The sequence below is a fragment of the Oryzias latipes genome, chromosome 15 (genome assembly GCF_002234675.1).
Source record: "Oryzias latipes chromosome 15, ASM223467v1".
NCBI lineage: Eukaryota > Metazoa > Chordata > Actinopteri > Beloniformes > Adrianichthyidae > Oryzias > Oryzias latipes.
Genome location: NC_019873.2, coordinates 2,950,443 through 2,968,108, shown reverse-complemented (window position 1 = coordinate 2,968,108; position 17,666 = coordinate 2,950,443). Strand labels below are relative to the sequence as shown.

Here is a 17,666-nt window from a genome sequence, read left to right as displayed (position 1 = left end):
TATGGAGGGTGTTCTTGCAAATAGGAAAATCCCAAGTTTCTTTAACTTTAATTGTTATTCCTTTAATGCCACTTAATTGAATGATTTAAAATCGAAAAATTATATTTCAACGGTAACTCAAATCTATCCCCAGAGGTGTTTTGTTAAACGTTTAAGAACTTTATTGTTTAAATGCATGTCATTTTTACACAACTGGTTGTGCAAATACGACGTTTCAAAAATAATTGTTAAACTTCTTTAATGCCTACTATGCCCAGGTTTGTGTGTAATGTTCAATGGAAGACCTTTAATCCTATGAAATAGTTCAAGGAAACAAAACAAAATGAGCTTTTTTTGTCATTTTTTAGTTTAGACAGATAGCTTTCAACAAAGTAATTCTTCAAGGTGAAGTGTAAAAGGCGAAACAATGTGAAAGCAAATGTAGAACTGTAGTTTCAACAGCAACCCTGGATTGCCGTTTGTCTCAGTTGCCTTTGGCCTGCAGCTCATCCCTCCGTTCATCCATCAAACTGAGAGCCAGGCTTCAGAGAGAAGATGACTGGCAACAGAGAAAGGGCAGATGTTTGCAAGGACTGATCTGAGTGAAGTCCATGAAGACTGTCATTACATGGCAAACAGAGAAACATGTCACTGATCAGAGCCTCATTAAGTCAAGGACACAGGCTCGCAGTAACACAAAGCTGCCATTCTGGACCGTGGCACTGATGTGCACGCCAGGTTCTGGCATTGAGAGTCTCATAACCTCCCGTTCTAATTAGCCTCCTTTGCTCCTGCTCTCCCAGCTCCTTCTTAGGCACCATGAAGCCCAAGAACAAAAGCAGCTGTGTGCATTTGAAATATTGCTTTCCATGTATGCCTACAGGGAAAAACTGGTAGGTGCACAAGGTTTGTGGAGTCATCTCACACACACCCCATGCTCTTTTGAGGTAAATAAATAAAGCAGCATCTACCTGAGGGTATGAGGATGGTAGGAGCCGAGTAAAGTGGAAAACAATAAAACAGAGGACTTTGAGCAAATTGCTTACATAGAGAATCTCATCTGTGCAGGATCCTTTCTCCTTTGGCTAAATCTCTGGAGTGATTTTCTGTTTTCTTTAAACAATGAGCCAAACCATGTGAAGCTGGAAATTTGCTCTTATCAAAACCCACTTTAGCCCAGTTTGGGGCTTTTATGTTTTTCTAGGACGTCCTCCCCCACCTCTGCCTTGCTGTTATCACCTCTGTGTTTCACACAGCACAGGCTGCCAGATCATACATGGAGGCAGCGTGTGTCTGCATTTGTTTTGATTGACTGAGGAGCTGTGAGAGCAGCAACAATCAAGGCGGTGGCAGGCCGATTAACGGGCCTCAGAATATTGGAAGTCCAAGTGAATGCATGTCTGCAACAATGCAGACAGCAGTTGTCAGGACGGAGGAGGAGATCGATGTGATTAAAACTGTCTTCAACTGCTTCAGACTCCTATTTAACAGAAAACTAAATGCACTATTTCTCCTCTCGAGGCTTCTTCGTTTATTTCATCTTCATGTTTTTTTTTTTTGTTTTTTTTTTTTTTTTTTTAACTTGTCCTGTCCAACAGCTAGGCAAACAGATGAGAGCTGAGGGCCTCTTGTGTTGGACATATTTTATTTTAACAAGAGGGGTTATTCATCTTCAGACAAACCAAAGGTATGTCTGAATAAACCCCTTTTGTAATTGAGGCCAAAATTTATTAATTTCAATCATGTTTGAAAATCTTTGGTGTTGGACCGGACGGAAAAGGAAAGAGGGGAAGAAGAGAGAGGGACGTTAGAGAGAGGGGGGGGTAGGAGGGTGATAATAGGAGGGGAAGGGGGGTAAGACCATGAAGCAGCATAGAGCAGACAGGTTTACTGGTTGTTTATCGTTACGGTACGGTTCAAATGTAGTACAAAAAGGGCGGGGCCTGTTCACACACACTCAAATATTATCAACACACCTGCTAGCCGCAAAAATGTCCACATGTCAACATGCACACAAAACAGATAGTGTTCACGAACGCATACCTATGCCTTTAAACCAACTAGTGTGAAATCTTTCATTCATTCAATCATGCAAACTATTAGTGCAAAGGTGAGCTAACACCTGTGCTCAGGTGAGTGTTTATGTTCTTCTAAAATGGATGGTGGAATGTGAAAAGAAGGAGGAGGAGCGCCCAGCCACCCCCACACCCATACCCCCGCCGCAGCAGCAGCGGCAGCCGGAATTCCCCCAACGCCACACGGGAACAGGCAGGGAACAACCGCCCCCCGGGCGACCAAGACCGCCACCCAGGCCAGGGCCAGCCGGACCGCCGCGAGGCCCCCAGAGCCAGAGAGCAGGGAGGCGCAGAGGGAAAGAGAGCGCCGCCCCAGCCCAGCCAGGAAAGCAGCCCCCCGCCGCGCCGGAAGAGCCCAACGCAGGGCCCCACCGGAGAGGGACGCCCACAGCCCCAGACGAGCACCCCACCACCACCCAGGAGTTCCGGGCATCCCCCCGCCCCGACCCCAGGTACGAGCCAGGACCCCCCAAGGGAGACCCGCTCCGCACTCCAGGCAGCCACCCACCCGGCCCACGGTTGGTCCAGGTAGGAGCAAGGCAGGGGCCCGCCGCCCCCGCCCAGGAGGGGGGAACCCCGGGGAAAAAAGGGCGGCCCACAAGGGATGTTATAAATATGGCCCGACCAGGCTCGGCCATGTTGGAAGTTTGGCGGGGCCCAGCGCCCAGGGGCAAGGACCAGGACCCACCCCCCAGGGACACGAACACCCCCGGCTCAGGTGTAATATGAACCCCCCCACCGCGCGGAGAGAGCACCGCCGGGCCCAGGGAGCCGGCACCCAAGGGACACGGCCGCCATCGCCAAGGGGCCCGCACCCCCCACCAGGGAAGGGGTAGGGGACAGATGGACCCAGGTCCCACCTTCCTTGTAAAATGTGTGTGCGTGTATGGGTGTTTGAGAGGGTGTTTGTGTGCATGTGTGTGTGTTTATGTTTGAATGTATATATTGAAGGGGGAGGGGTGTGTGTACTAAGGGGGGTGCAGTTAAAATTGGCGAGTAGGGCACTAAGGGGACATCTCCTGATTACTCACAGTGATGTCCCCTCACCCTCCACACCAAGGGGCCCTAAAAGTCTAAGGTGCGGTTAAAATTGGCGGGTAGGGTGCCAGGAGGACATCTGCTGCTTGCTTGCAGTGATGTTCAAGCACCCCCCCTACCAAGGACCCTACATGTCTAAGGTGCAAATAAAACCGAAAGAGGGGGGGCCCACTCCATACGGCAACCATAGGAGGGGGGCCACTCCCAAGTAGCCCCCCCCCAAGGCGTATCGCAGGCTAGACCCCCCACCCCCTCACCCTAATATGAGGTTATATAAGGAAGGGGGTAAGTTGGGGACAGCTGGTAGACTGTCCCCCGGTGGTCAAACAGCCGTCCCCCAGCCCACCCCCAGCAAAGGGGCCAGGGCCACCCAGCCCAGGGGCCCACCCCCGGAGGCGCCGACACCCCAGGCCCGGCACCACCCACCCCACACAGAGAGAGAGGAGCCAGAAAGCGTCGCCCCCCCCCGGAGCAAGCCCAGGCCCCCACCCCCAGACGCCGGCCCTAGAAGAGCTCTGGTCAGGCCTCGACGGGACCGAGGAGGCCAACCGGCCGAGGCAACCACTGATTGCCTCAGCGGAGACCCCGACCCGCTAGCCCCCCCGACCCGTACTAATAATGGGCCCCCCCTCCCCCCCAGAACGCCCCCCCCACAGGACAGGGCCGACAAGCCCCCCACCCCACCCCACCCCAGACCCCGCAGCCGAAGCGGGTGACACCCAGAGCGACCGGGGGCCCCGAGAGGGCGGTCCCGTCCCGTCCCAGAGCCAGGGAAGGGCCGATCCCAGCCCCAGGTGCAGATGGGCAGCCCATCCGGCGCCGCTGGGCCCCCCCACCCGAGCAGGGCCCCCCGCCAACCCCCCCCAGCACAGGCAAAGGGACCACCCCCCCAAGCCAAGCCAGACCACCACCCCACCCCCCCACCACGCACCCCCACACCCAAGCCCAGAGGACCACGCAGCGCCCCAGCCCGCCCCACCCAGGCACCGGACCCGACCCCCGACCAACGGAGCCCCCCACCGCCCCCGCCAGGCACCGGAAGCCCCGACCCCCACCCCAAACCACGGCAGAAGGGCAAGGAGCAGCGACGACCAAGCCCCCCACCCCCTAAGTCATGGAGTCAACCACAGGAGACCAGAGAGACTGAATTCTTTCAAAGTTACTTGAGCTTTGGGCTGACATATTTTCCAAGCTGATATGATTTTTTCATCTTCATGTTTACCGTTTGTGTATGTCATCCATATTCTTCCACACACCTTCCTCTGCAGACTATTGAACGGCAAAAAACAACAAAACAAAACAGCAGGAAAGGGATTTTTAGGCAGAAACCAAGAACTAACTAAACAAGTTTTCTCTGATCCTTACTCTGAGATGTCCCTACAATAATCTGGAACTTCTAATGACAATCAAACTAACAGAAATTTCCTGAGCTTTTTTGGAAAGACTGGTCAAATTTGAATCTGTGACGCAAAAAGAAAAATGTAGAAAGCAAAAGTATGGACGAATGCAAACATACTGGGTGATGGGGATGGTGTCTAACACCAATGGAATACATTCAACTTCAGAGACACTTTTCCAAAGTCTTTTCCAGATTCACGTGGAGCGTCATCTTATTTTTCTACACTGTTTCTTAGACTCTTAAAGAAACTGTAGACTTGCTGTGAAAGTGAATATTTAGGTGGACTTTTGACAAGGTATCCAGGTGGAAAAATAGACTTGTTCAGTATCACTGTGTTGTGTAGTAAAAAGGAAAGGTTTACAAAAATAAAATGAAAAGCAAAAGTTTCTTTTCTGGTTGGTTCTCTGGTTTTTGCACTTTTCTCCAGCACTTCTCCTCATTTGTAAATTATGTTATGGAAAACCAAGCAACTTTAGAGAAACATTTGAATCCAAAACGAGTCAAGTTGTTTTTAATTGGGGATGCAATGATTCACTTGTATCACAAATCGGTTCAGATCTCGATTTTTTGCAGTGGGGATGCAATGATTCCCTTTCCCCACGATTTGGTTCAACAATGTGACATACAGTTGGTTTTAAAGCAGGAATTGTGGCATCTCTATTTTTAACATAACTCCTCTAATGTGATTTAGAGGCCTGTTATGGACAAAGATCCTTCCATTGTGTAGCCAAAGCCCTCTGCTGCACGTCCAAACTGTCATTTGCATTAACTATAACAAGCCTGTGTGAAGACTGAACAGACCGGCAGTGGTTTCCCTGTCCTGCCTGCTTATAAGTACTCACAGTTATGTGCGCCTTTGGCAGGCAGTGGGAACTGACAAGCTATTGTGTCAGGTCCAGTTTAGCAGTTGAAGGCAGAACGTGTCAGAATCACAGCCCCCTCTCTCTCCGGGCTGTCTTGCTCCCAAGGTGAGTCATGCCTCGTCACCACTCCGGCGGAGAAATAACCCCTAACACGGTGCGGGTAGATGGCCAGCAGTTAATAGCCCTGTCGTGATTTGTCAGGGAAAATGCTCATCTGCTGAAGAGAGCAATCACTTACAGCAAGGTTAGAGTTGGAGGAGTGGGGGTTGTATGCTCAAATGTAAATCTCAGTGCAACGGAACCGTAGCACAATAAAAAAATCTGAAAAGCATGTTGTTTTGTTGGTTTCTTTCTCTCATAGAGTGGGATTATGTAAAGCTCTCATGATCTGTCAGTGTTTCACCTGTGAAACACTGCTGTCACACTTTCTGGAGTCAGATACATTCTGATGGGTGTCCAAGCTTCCAGCTGCTCAGCATGAAGGTCCTCCAGCATCTAATGAACGCCTCAAACCTCAGACAACAATGTATTTATATTTTTACATATAACAGTGACTGGAAGATTTACATAGATCTTTCCTGAGAATTTTTCCTCCATCATTTTATTACATTTCAGCCATAATGTAAAGTACATCTTTAACATGAATAAAGATAAAACTGATGGATAGCAGCATGGTGATGGTATGCCAGCTGTATCTATTCTCACAGCATGTGGAATCATCTGGCACATTTAAAAAAGTACCATTCTTGTCGTGCATTTGGTGCAGTTTTGGCTTGGCAGACATCCAGTCAAGCTAACGTGGAGCTTCAGGAGATTTTAGAGTGCACTGCTTGAGTTCAGAGGTTGTGGTGACAGTCAGAGAAGGCGAATGATGGTGGCACTCTTGCATCAAGTATGTAAATGACGTGAACACAGACTCCATGGATTTGTCACCTGAAGGGAAGCCAGACCCCCCCACCGAATGAAGGAGACTTACCTGTGACTGCTGTGGTCAAATATCTGGGTTTGGTTTTCTTTTTGTCCTGTGGACTGTGATGTTTGGGACCTGTCTGTGTTTTGTGGATCTCTGTATGTTTTTTCTCTGGGTATTGTTTTCAGGTGTGGGTTACTCAGTGGATTGGAGCAAAGCCGATGGAGGTGTCCTCAAAATCCCTGTGTGGTTCTGTTTGTGTGCTTTCAGCACAGCCCTTTGTGCAGCTTTTCCTCTGACAGTGACGGAGTTCTCTTCACAACTCGTTTTTTTTTCTTCTTTTGCTTAGTCTTAGTTAGTGAAAGAGAAAACAAAGCTTTCTAAACAGCGGTGGATCCAGGATTTTTTCTGTGAAGTAGCTAGGGGTTTTTAAGTGGCTGTAAGGCGTTGCTTGTTTGTTTTTAACGTAAAAGTAGATTTCCAAGAAGGACAGCAACTGGAACACGTATTCATTCGATGCTAACTAATGCCAGATATACATGTATTGTCTTATCAACAGATTGCTCTTTTAAAATGTGTTAACTCTCAAAGTCCAAAGACAGAGAAGGAGGTGTTGAAGTAGTAAGAAAACAAACAGTCATTTATTTAAGAGGGGCTGTTGAGAGTCTATGGGGGTTCCGGAGTCAACCGCCTCTCCTTCACCACGTTTGCTGCTTGAGGACAAAAAACAGCATTTTTTAAGGCTAAAAGGTTGTTCTTTACGCCACTTTTCCTGGCGATTTATTATGATTTCGCTTGCCATAGTTGATGCTGATCCGAAAATGGGGTCATAAGCTGGACCCCCCCACCCGCGTGTGGGAGGAGCTACCAACAAATGTTTCCAGCCTGATCGCTACATGGAGCGATGTCTGTGTCTCATGACGAGCATGGAAACACGGAGGATGGTTAGAGCGGTGACGGTTGCTGTTGGTGAGACAGTGACCCTTTCAGAGCACATTTACAAACAAATGAGAGGCATAGACAGCTCATTTTAGAATGGAGAACATTTCTGTACCACCCTCCATATTTGTATTTATCCACAAACAAAATACAAAAACATAGTTTATGACTAAACATGTCATATCTACAGAAACTAACAGAGAAGAGTGCTTGAAAATAGTTTTGAAAAAACAAATCAGTCCGGAGAACCCCCTAAAATGTAATTTTCACTTGTCCCCCTCCTGATGTCTAAGTTGAATTTTAAATAAAAGTTTTAAATAGTTCTAAATAATAAGTTATTTTTTTGTGTTTTATCGAAGCCCCAAACTGTGGGAACATTTGTTTTAATATACAAACATTTTAAATAATGATCCTTGGAACATGTGTCCCACAATATGAACGTAACCCTGTTAGCATTAATCTTTGCTTTGAGCGCCATTTTTGATGAATATGAAAAAGAAAATCAGAAAAAGTGAAGGTTTACTTTTCATGAATTTTAAAGCCCCAAAAAACACACTACTGTGAATTCTATAGGCTTTAACAGACAGTGCTGTGGAGGTTCTCACAAAAAACCATCAAAAGTCTTCTGTCCCCTGACCCTGACTGTTTGTCTGCCCCGACCCGCGCCATACGTATGTATGTATGTATGTATGTATGTATGTATGTATGTATGTATGTATGTATGTATGTATGTATGTATGTATGTATGTATGTATGTATGTATGTATGTATGTCTGTCTGTCTGTCTGTCTGTCTGTCTGTCTGTCTGTCTGTCTGTCTGTCTGTCTGTCTGTCTGTCTGTATGTCTGTATGTATGTATGTATGTGTCACACGTGTTGGTAGGAAACTGTTTAATTCCTAGATTTAACCTTTTAGTTTGCATCATTTAATATGTAAAATGAAAAAGAAAACAGTATTTGAAGTCCTGTGTGTTATTTTATCTTGGTTACACATATGTATGTATGTATGTCACCTAAATCTCTCTTCCTGTTTATAAAGCAACAATGCAAGCAAAGTCTCCTCTGCCACTTTGTAAGAGCTGACATATTGACAACCCCACCCTGAGTCTAAACTGTTCCACACTACCGGTGTGATGTAATGAAGCTTCATTTAGTAATTCATGTGATTATCTGCAATGTCAACCGAGTGCTGGCTGTGTTAGCAGTGACAATCCGCTTTGACAGATCAATACAGAGTCAAGCTGCCCGTTCAGGCATCCCTCCACCAGTGTTGGTTCTGGTCAAAATGAAGTTGTGGTGGTGAAATGCCTTTTCCTTTACTCATTATTTTCCAGTGTTTTAGTTTAATGAGTGTAATTTCCTCTTTTTTTTTAAGGGAAACGTACCATTTGAGAGTTCGCATGATTTATTTTTGGTCTTAGTTGGCTTTAGTTCCTTCACATTATCTTGTACCTGCTGTTTCTGATGACCACAAAAGCCAAAACATAAACTGTTTAATCAATAAAATTAATTTAACTGTTTTGTTTTGTGCAGAAGATTGGGTTGTTTTTCTTCATGCCATGCATCAAACAAAAACATTTCAGTTTTTCTTATTTATAATTTTGATAAATAAACTAACAAGAACCAGATCATTTGATCGTGTTGTACAAAAACCCTTTCTATGAAACATTTAGAAATTTTTCAAACTAAACCATCAGACTGTTTTTTCTTTTCAAAAAAGTCATAAAGAGGGTATTAATTTAATGAATGTTTGTTGACATTTTCCCGTGAAATATGCATAAAAGCAGCAGAGCAGCGCTCTGAGCTCAGCTCCGCTGATAGCAGAAGTAATAAGCAGATATGGAAACTGTCACATTAAGCTCTGGGAGATTAGAAACGTAAATATGAGAGGATTGTTGGGTTATTGCAACTTTTAGTTCTGGAAACTCATAAAATTACTTTAGTCCGTTTTTTTACTTTTTAAATCACTAGATAGTGTTGTCAAATGCTTTGCTAAAATGATATTGATTTATTATTTTAGTGATAGCTGCATAGAGCATCGGTTTTCTCTTTTTCTGTAGTAAAATATGGTGGTGGGCTGGTGTTTATGCAGTGACACTGACAAAAATGGGCTGTCCATTGCTTATAAAAGCCCACTGTTATGTTTCAGACTTTAGTTGTGTAACTGCAAAGGTATCTTTAGACCAGGCTTACCAAACCAAAGTCCAAAGTGAGTCTAAAATTGCATCATAGAGACTAATTCCTCCACTCTTGCTTGTCGTCTCTCTAGAACGAGTTCCTGGCAGCTACGTCTGAGAAGGACATCTTTGCCCATCTGGGTCTCGAGTACATCGAGCCTTGGCAGAGAAACGCGTAGGCCTCCTCTCCTGCCTGGACGGATGATATCCTGGTGTGTGTACATCAGTGATCATCCCATCTGTTTGCTGTTCTGAGGCTCTCCAGTGATTCAGCTTTTGATTTTCCTGCTCTTTTGTGATGTTGTCACCAGCATGGTTACTGCTTTTTTTTGTCTAGATTATGTGCTGATGTGTGATTCACAGTTTTGCTTTTTTATTGTTGTCTGAGGGTCAATAAAAAAATCTCCCCAGCTCTTTCTGTTTATAGTCTGTCCCCCTTTGAGTGTTGCAATCATTAGAGCACAACAAACAGAAAATCAGGCGGCGCAGGAATCAACGGAAGGGGCTGCAGGATCCAGAGGAGAGGCACCCAAATAGAAAGGATCACTGTGGGGTTGACCATTGAGGAAGGGAGGACGGGGAAGAAAACAGGAAATGTTGAAAGAAGGGAAAGGAGCTTTTTTGTCAAGCAAAATGTTGTAATCACCCTCCCCCTGGCAGGAAAGTGCTCAGTGTGAAGCTGAGCCAGGTCTCCAGGGAGTGAAGAGGCGGGTAATGAGCTTCAGATAGAGAAGCACTCTGTGTCGCCATTTAGCCCCCATTTAAACCTCCCTGCATTGGAGATCATTTAACTGGCATACCCCATTCTGCGCCTCTCCTCATCGTTCCACAATGAATCCCCCTCTTGGAATAGCCGTCTAAAATTGGACGTAATCAGCTACTCTGCAAAATCACAAAGAATTCAGATTGAAGGGAAACGAGTCCACTCTCCACTTGGATGAATCTTGGCATTCATTGCAGCTCAGCCTTCGTCGCATCCATTATTGCATTGCCTTGACTTTGCTCATGTTTAATGTATGATGGTCATTTAGTCAAGATTTTTGTCCTTATTTTTCTGCACATTGATCCACTAATGAGACAGCTCTTTAATTCTCAAGAGAAGGATTGAGTTGCCTCTCTGGTGTTGTGAAGACCTGTCCAGCTGTCCATGTCCCATGATGCTCAGCTCTCATTTTGTCCCACAGGCGTCCCAGAATGAGCAAACAGATGAGGGCAGAGCTTGCTGGGGAATCTCTCTATGTAAAGATTTCTAACTGGAATGGTAGTGCACTTTTATGACTTGGCTAAGATCTTTTTCTTTCCCAATTCGTACCTTTCTACTTTTTTTTCCAGTATATGGTCTGAATGGAGATTAAATGAGAGGCAGGGAAATGAGAGTGCACTTTCTTTCACTTCTTTTCATGCTTTGACTAAAAACAAGTCAAAAAAGTACACTCCATGATTGGGTAAGTTTACTTTTATAGTTTTAAAAGAGGTGGTTGTTCATTTTTGACACATTTTAAGAAGCAGGTTTTTTTTGCAACAGGTACAGAAGAGGGTGGATGGTGTCCCCAGGGACGACCTGAGGTGAATCCTGCAGGTTTTTAGGTTGTCAGTAGATGATCAAAGAGAGGAGTGCAGGTGAGTCTTAGAGTTCCCTTGAGGCTTGTGCGGCCACCTCAAAATAAGTTGTTCAAAATGGAAGATACAATTGTAGTGCATGTGTGAAGTATTTGTAAGGACAATATAAGTTGCACACACTAATGACTTACAGGCAATGCTGTTGTACGGTGCTCTTGTGCTACTTTCTAGTCATCTGAAGGTGCAAGTACTGGGCCCTTGCTGTGTAATAAAGAATACCAAGAACCCAAATACAAGATGGTTGTTTTCCACAAACCACTTTAATAAACGTGACGCATGACAGGAAACCTACAGAACATTCCAAAACCAATGACACTGCCAGAAGCTGTGTCATTGGTTTTGAAATGCAAACTTGTGCAAATTTTTGACCGTCACGCCATCCAGAAGACGAGAAAGAGGTGGACATCTGAGGGGATCCTCAAGGGAAATTTCTCTAATAGGTTTCAGCTTGCTGACATGGAACACCATATACACTTGCAGAGTGAAGGAAAGATCCAAATAAACAGCACCTGGGTTTATGATTCCAGATACAACAAAGGGGCCTAAGAAATGGGGCTGGGGTTTCTTGACACCACCCTTGAGGGGAAGGTTAGTGGAGGACAGCCACACCCTGTCTATCACATGGTACAGGGGCAGATGTCCAACAGCAAGTCGTGACCAGCAAAAGCTTCTCCTGGTTGCAAATGAACAGAGATCAATTTTTTTGGCCTCCGTCGGTCAGTGTTTACCATGGATGACGTTCTCCTTGTCTCTTGGTTCGTGTCGGCTGCGCATTAGCACTAGCTAGAGTGAAGTGTCCTCTTTGGGATTGCGAGAGTGGTCAGATACTTGCCAGGGCAATGTTATATGGAGGACAGGCTATTGCCCGCATAGCGGGTCCCCCCTCTCCATGTTGTCAATGGATCCAAAAGAACAGCAGGGCTGCTACATTTTTGGCATTGGCGCCAATCGGCTCCGATCGGCGAAAGCAGCGTCAAACTGCTTTAGGGACTCCGACTCCAGATTTTTCCTTGAGGTTTACTCCTGAAGCCTTTTTCCATGGAGGAATATAGCTGCAAGGCAGCTGAGGTTTTTACGGCACCTGGTATTCCCAGGCGGTCTCCCATCGAAGTACTAACCAGGCCCGACCCTGCTTGGATTCCCAAAATCAGGCATGTTCAGGGTAGCATGGCCTAGAGAGATCAGAGATCAATACAGTCTCCAGACCTGCTAGATCAAAATTTGAGGCTGACAGCTCCAGATGAAGGAAGAGAGGTGGCTGGTATCCATAAGCTGCTTAGAAGGTGGGGAACCCTAAAACAGTTGACTAGAGAGTTAAGTGAATAATCAATCAAGAGGGATGAGTGGACCAAGTGTTAGGAATCCTGAAGCCCATCGCTCATAAAGAGGTCTCTAGGTCCTGGTTGAATTGCTCCACTTGGCTATTATGTGCCCAAAGACCACCATAGCAAATTCATTGGTAAAAAGCAATCCTCGCAGAGGCACCACATTGACCATTTTGGAGATTCTGTCTATTTGAAGAGAATAACTGTGTTACTTCTTGAGGCAGGGGGACCAGTGGTGAAATCCATGACTCTGACATGTAGCACATAAGTCCCAAGGTCTGGAGAAAAGATGAGAATGTCATCCAGATACACACAAACACACACACAATGGATTAATCATGTCCTTGAGAACATCATTGAGGAGGTACTGGAAAACTGAAGGGACATTAGTGAGTACAGACGGCAAAACCAGGTACTCAAAATGTCCGGAAAGACTGTTGAAGGGGGTCTTCCAGTCATCCCCCCACAGATACGCAATAAGTGGTACGGTCTGACTTCCAGAAGGTCATGGCCCCCTTTGTCATTATTAAAGGCAGTCTGTAATGGTGTGAAAGGGTTGTTGCATTAAGCAATAGTCAATACAGAGCCACAGGCCACCATCACGTTTCTCTTTTAGAAAGAAACCAGTACCTGCAGGAGAGGAAACTCTCCTGTGTGTACTGTTCCATAGCCTCCTGTTCAGGAGGAGACAGAGTATAGATGTGACCCTTGGGAGGCTGAGTACCAGGAAGAGGGTCAGCTGCAGTCACATGAATAGTCAGAAGGAAGTGTGTTAACCCTTGACTTACAGAAAACATCACTCAAGTCATAACACTTGGTATGAACCCATTAATACCCAGGGATTTTCAATTTAAAAAAATAAGGGGTTCTTAACTTGAAATATTGGTGTCGCAGGCTAGGGGAAGTGCTCTCCTTCTCCATCTTGGTGTCTGGTCCAAAATATACTGTTTGATGAAACCATGCACACATTCATGAATTTCATATTTGGCATGGCTAAACGTGCAATCTCTGCTGGTTGTGTGGATGTTCTTCCTATGTTACTCTCACCTTAAAAGCCGTCTGTGTGTGGAATTTCAGGACAACGATGACCTTCAAACATATGACTGTTATAGGCTTTGGAATGACGTTTGTGTAGCCTTGGAAAAAACAATAACATTAAGCTTAATTTTAATTGCTTTGTCTGGGGAACACACTGGTTTGTTTTGTTTTCATGTTTTGTTTTGTCCCCCCCTCTCATTCTCTGGAGTGGAGTATTTTTTTAATGTAAAGTCAATCAAGTTTTAATATGATTCTACAATAAAGAAAACGGAAATCACTTCTTTCTGTCTTTATGTCCTGCAGCAGTCAGCCTCACAGCTCAAACTATACTGCAGTTGGAGGAATTGCCCTCATTATCTAATGCTTTCACTTTAAAGGGGGAAAATATTCTCTTTTTTTTTCCCTGCAGAGACTTCTCCAGAGTAAAATAACAGTAAAACTGACCCCAATAAATGTGCTTGTATCATGCTTCTTTTCCAATTTGTTTTTCAAGTGCAAATGAGTTCCCCTTTTCTGCTTACATATTAAAAATTTACAAGTGTAAAAGAATTAACAGGGATAAAAAGTAAAACAAAATTTGTGTTTTAAAAAGCCTTACGTGTATCTGAAGAATGCTTACTGAAAATAATCTTTGCTCATAAAGCTTGAAGCTCTGCTTCCATAAAAAATGTATGTTAAATTACTGATTAGTAACTGGGTGAGACCTTTATGTGATGTCCAAATACTGCAGGTGTGCAAATGTGTGCTTTTAGGCTTAAGTTGATCAGATGATATAGTGGAGACAATGTATTTGTTACAATTTGTTAAGCACACAAACGTTGCTCAGAACAATCGTTCAGGTGCGTAAATAATGGAAATTTGAACAATTTATGTAACCAGCCCAGCTGTAATGCAGGCTGGCTCAGGCAGTTTTCTGTGTTGTGTTCATTTGAATGACACACAGCGGGTTTGTATTTTAGTCTATATTTTATTCTTTAAAACTTGTAAGTGATGGTGAAACACATAAGACTCCCACCTGAACCCAACAAAAAGTAAAAGCCTCTTTAACTTGCAAAGGTGAGCTGATTAAAAATACCTGTATGAAAGAAACATTTACATCTCATAATAAAATGTCTGGTTTCCCTATAAGCCACAACAACATATTGGTAATGATAGAGGGCTGCACTAATTGACCTACCCCGGACATACCTGTTTCATAACAGACCAAGTTCTGCTACATCACATCTCAGAGAAAAACTGAGGGGGACCCCGAGAGCCAATATTTAAATAAATACCATCCTTCTCAAGTGGGAAGTGGATTCATATACACTACAGACCTTCTCATTTATTTGAACGAGGAGTTGTGTCCAAACTTTTGGTCTATACTGTATATTCTGTTACATCTACAGTGATAAACTGCCATGTTACTACATGTTTTTACTAGCTTTCTGCGTAAGGTAAAGGTAATAGCTACTTCTATGAACACTGAACAGAAAAAGAGCACATTGGTTGAAAATAATGCAGTCCCTTGTTTTGGGAACAAAACTATAAATAGCTACCAAATGTATGTAAATGCAAGGATGATAATTTAGGATAGGAAATCTAGACCTTTGCTCTTATGGACAAAGCCTTATTTTCTAGCAGCTAAGAATTGCACAGCTTTAACCCTTGTGCTATCTTAGAGGACCCCACCCTTACTTTGACGTGTTATTCCTACCATGACAAAGGTGGATAAAGGTGGAAAGATTTTATGTAATCCATGGACACCAGTGAAGATCACAAATCATTGAAGAAAAAAGGTTCAGAGCACTGTCTAGTGGGTCTAGATGACCCAACTCCCAATGTTAAAGTGCCTAGGATAGCACAAGGGTTAAACTCTAACTATTAAAGTTATAAATAGTCCCCAGAGCTTTAAACACTGTGTTTTTTGGAGAACCCGTTTGCCTTACTAATTCTATTTTTTCATAAATGTCAGCTCCTGGTGCAGAGGCTGGTTTTGCAAACGCCCAACTCTAAGTACTCCAATCTAACTCGTGTGTATTTGTCTCGTTCAGCCAATCATTTGAAGCATTGCTTTTGGCTCTAAAGCTGCCTGGCCACTGCAGTGTTTTTAAGACCTTTTTTTAGGCCTGTCTGCGATGATAAATGTATATATAATTACAAATATTACTTGCGTGAATTTACATATAAAAGAGCTTGATTTGCTGACACAAACGTGTTTTGCCATCTAATCACTTTTCATTTCTACCTATGCAATCATTTCTACACCTCTGTCAATGACATTGGAGAGGGATCAGCCTTCAATCATGTCTGTCAGACACCCATCCTTTAAACGCAGGCAGATCCATCAAAGCTCAAGGGCTTTAAATGGACATGTTGATAATATATGCCAAGCAAGAGTCACTCATCTTAAGGAATATAGTCTCGCTCTTGACCTTTTATGGGTTATGTAGATGCTAAACAAACTCACTGGACATCAACCAAAAGGCAGGATTTCCGGGTCTGGTAAGAGATTATTGCAAGTACAAACACAGATGGTTCAGATCACCAATGAACAGTTCTGGTAACATGTTTGATAGTGGGAGTATGTCAGGACTCCAAAGAAACCTGGGTTCACCCGACCAGTTAGTAGAAGAAAGGTCATCTGCTGGATCTTGAAGTGTTGAGGTCATACCTCTGAATTGGATCTGTAGTTGTTCTTTGTTGGCGTAACCATGGTCTGAGCCACATGTTTCAAACTCAAGGCCCGGGGGCCAAATGTGGCCCTCCATGTCATTTTATGTTGCCCGCAAGAGCATTAAAGTTTTGCGTTTCTTAAAATAAAAAATGAAAAATTGGTGTGTATTTATTCATATCTAGGGGGAATCGGAATTAAAATATCAGATTGGGCAACTATACATTAGGACTTAAACACTGTCCATATAACCTAACCTGACAGAATCAAATTTAAAAGGATTTATGCTAAAGTAACAAGCAAACATATGTTTCTATGCAACTGAAATTCTCACTTAAAAAGTTAGAATAAATAAATAACGACTTATTTAACATTAAGGAGTAGTTACAGTTATTTTTCATTACATTTAGTTACAAGTATAAGTTATATCTGGCCCTTTGAGGACAACCACTATGCTGATGTGGCCCTCGGTGAAAATGAGTTTGACCCCCCTGGTCTGAGCCATCAGAACGCTGCCATTATTATTCAAAGATCATTGATCTATAAATATGGATAAAGTTGGTTATTTTGTTTGATAACAAAATCAGCAAATCCAATCATTTATTGTAGATATTTTGAAAATATATATTTTTTAAATTAAGGTCAAGTTGCAAATATTATGATATAGCTGCCTGCAGAAAAACTTTGTGTGTCAGCTCAGGTTGATGATCACAGTCTCACAGTTACAATGACACATGAGTGAAACTCACAAAATAATGACTTGCAACCTTTTGCATCTTCATCAGTGAGGATGTCCTCCAGTGAAGATGGGTTCTGCTGTTTCTTGGTTGTGAACGAACCATCACTCATCCACGGATACATTACAATGTAAATTGGCATAAGGTCATGCTGCGGCTGTGGGAATTTGTCACTGCATACATTATAAGGTTGAATGAGAGTGCAGATGATACGTTGCATTGATGGCGAGCGCTCAAAGATTAATGGGCGACTCTTGGAGGCGGACACATGTACCTGAGGGAGCCAGAAAGCGTCAGAGATGTTCTGATGATAGAAATAGAAAATACCTCTCTCCTTTTCAGTGTTAAGAAAGGTCACAATCAACCATAAGTGTGAGGGTAAGTGAGGAGAGAAAAGGGGTTTCTGTGAATGAAACCAGCTTGTTATCTGAACAACTAATGGTGCTGAAGACCCCACTGTTCTCCTATGTAATCTACAAGCATATTTATCTTGACATGTCACTCATCCTACATCTGAAAAGGACCTAAATAGATCAAGACCAAACACTGATAACGCCTGGGCCAAGCTGTTTGAGGAGACTTTCTCTCACATTGTAGCAGAAGACAGTGATTTATTGGCTGTGCTGTAAAGAGGTTTGAATGTAAGCGTTGGGTCCACTCAGAGCCACTGGGGAAAGGTGACAGAAATTGGACAGTGTGCATCCTTGCCTCTCAAAGCCTGTCACAGCATCAACCCAGCCTGGGAGAAGTGAAGACGATACAAGAAGTAAAAGAACAGAGGGAACAGAGAGGAGCTCTGAGAGATCCAGGTCAAATGGTTCTTCAGAAGATTTCAATCACAGCAAGCCAAATTCTAAATGAGACACTTACAGGTTTAGAGAAAAATAAATTAAAAAGACAGTAAGAAGTTTATT

General features: G+C 43.9%; 1 protein-coding gene across 1 annotated transcript in view; it reads left to right on the top strand.

Annotated features, from left to right (window-relative positions):
- The window catches only part of dntt (DNA nucleotidylexotransferase), a 169,581-nt gene extending 159,794 nt beyond the window's left edge, over window positions 1–9,787 (top strand). The window contains exon 10 of the mRNA XM_023963474.1: window positions 9,472–9,787. Within this exon, the coding sequence (XP_023819242.1) occupies window positions 9,472–9,558 (87 nt within the window). The 3' untranslated portion in view covers window positions 9,559–9,787. The remainder of the gene's footprint in view (window positions 1–9,471) is intronic.
- The last annotated feature ends 7,879 nt before the right edge of the window (window positions 9,788–17,666 follow it).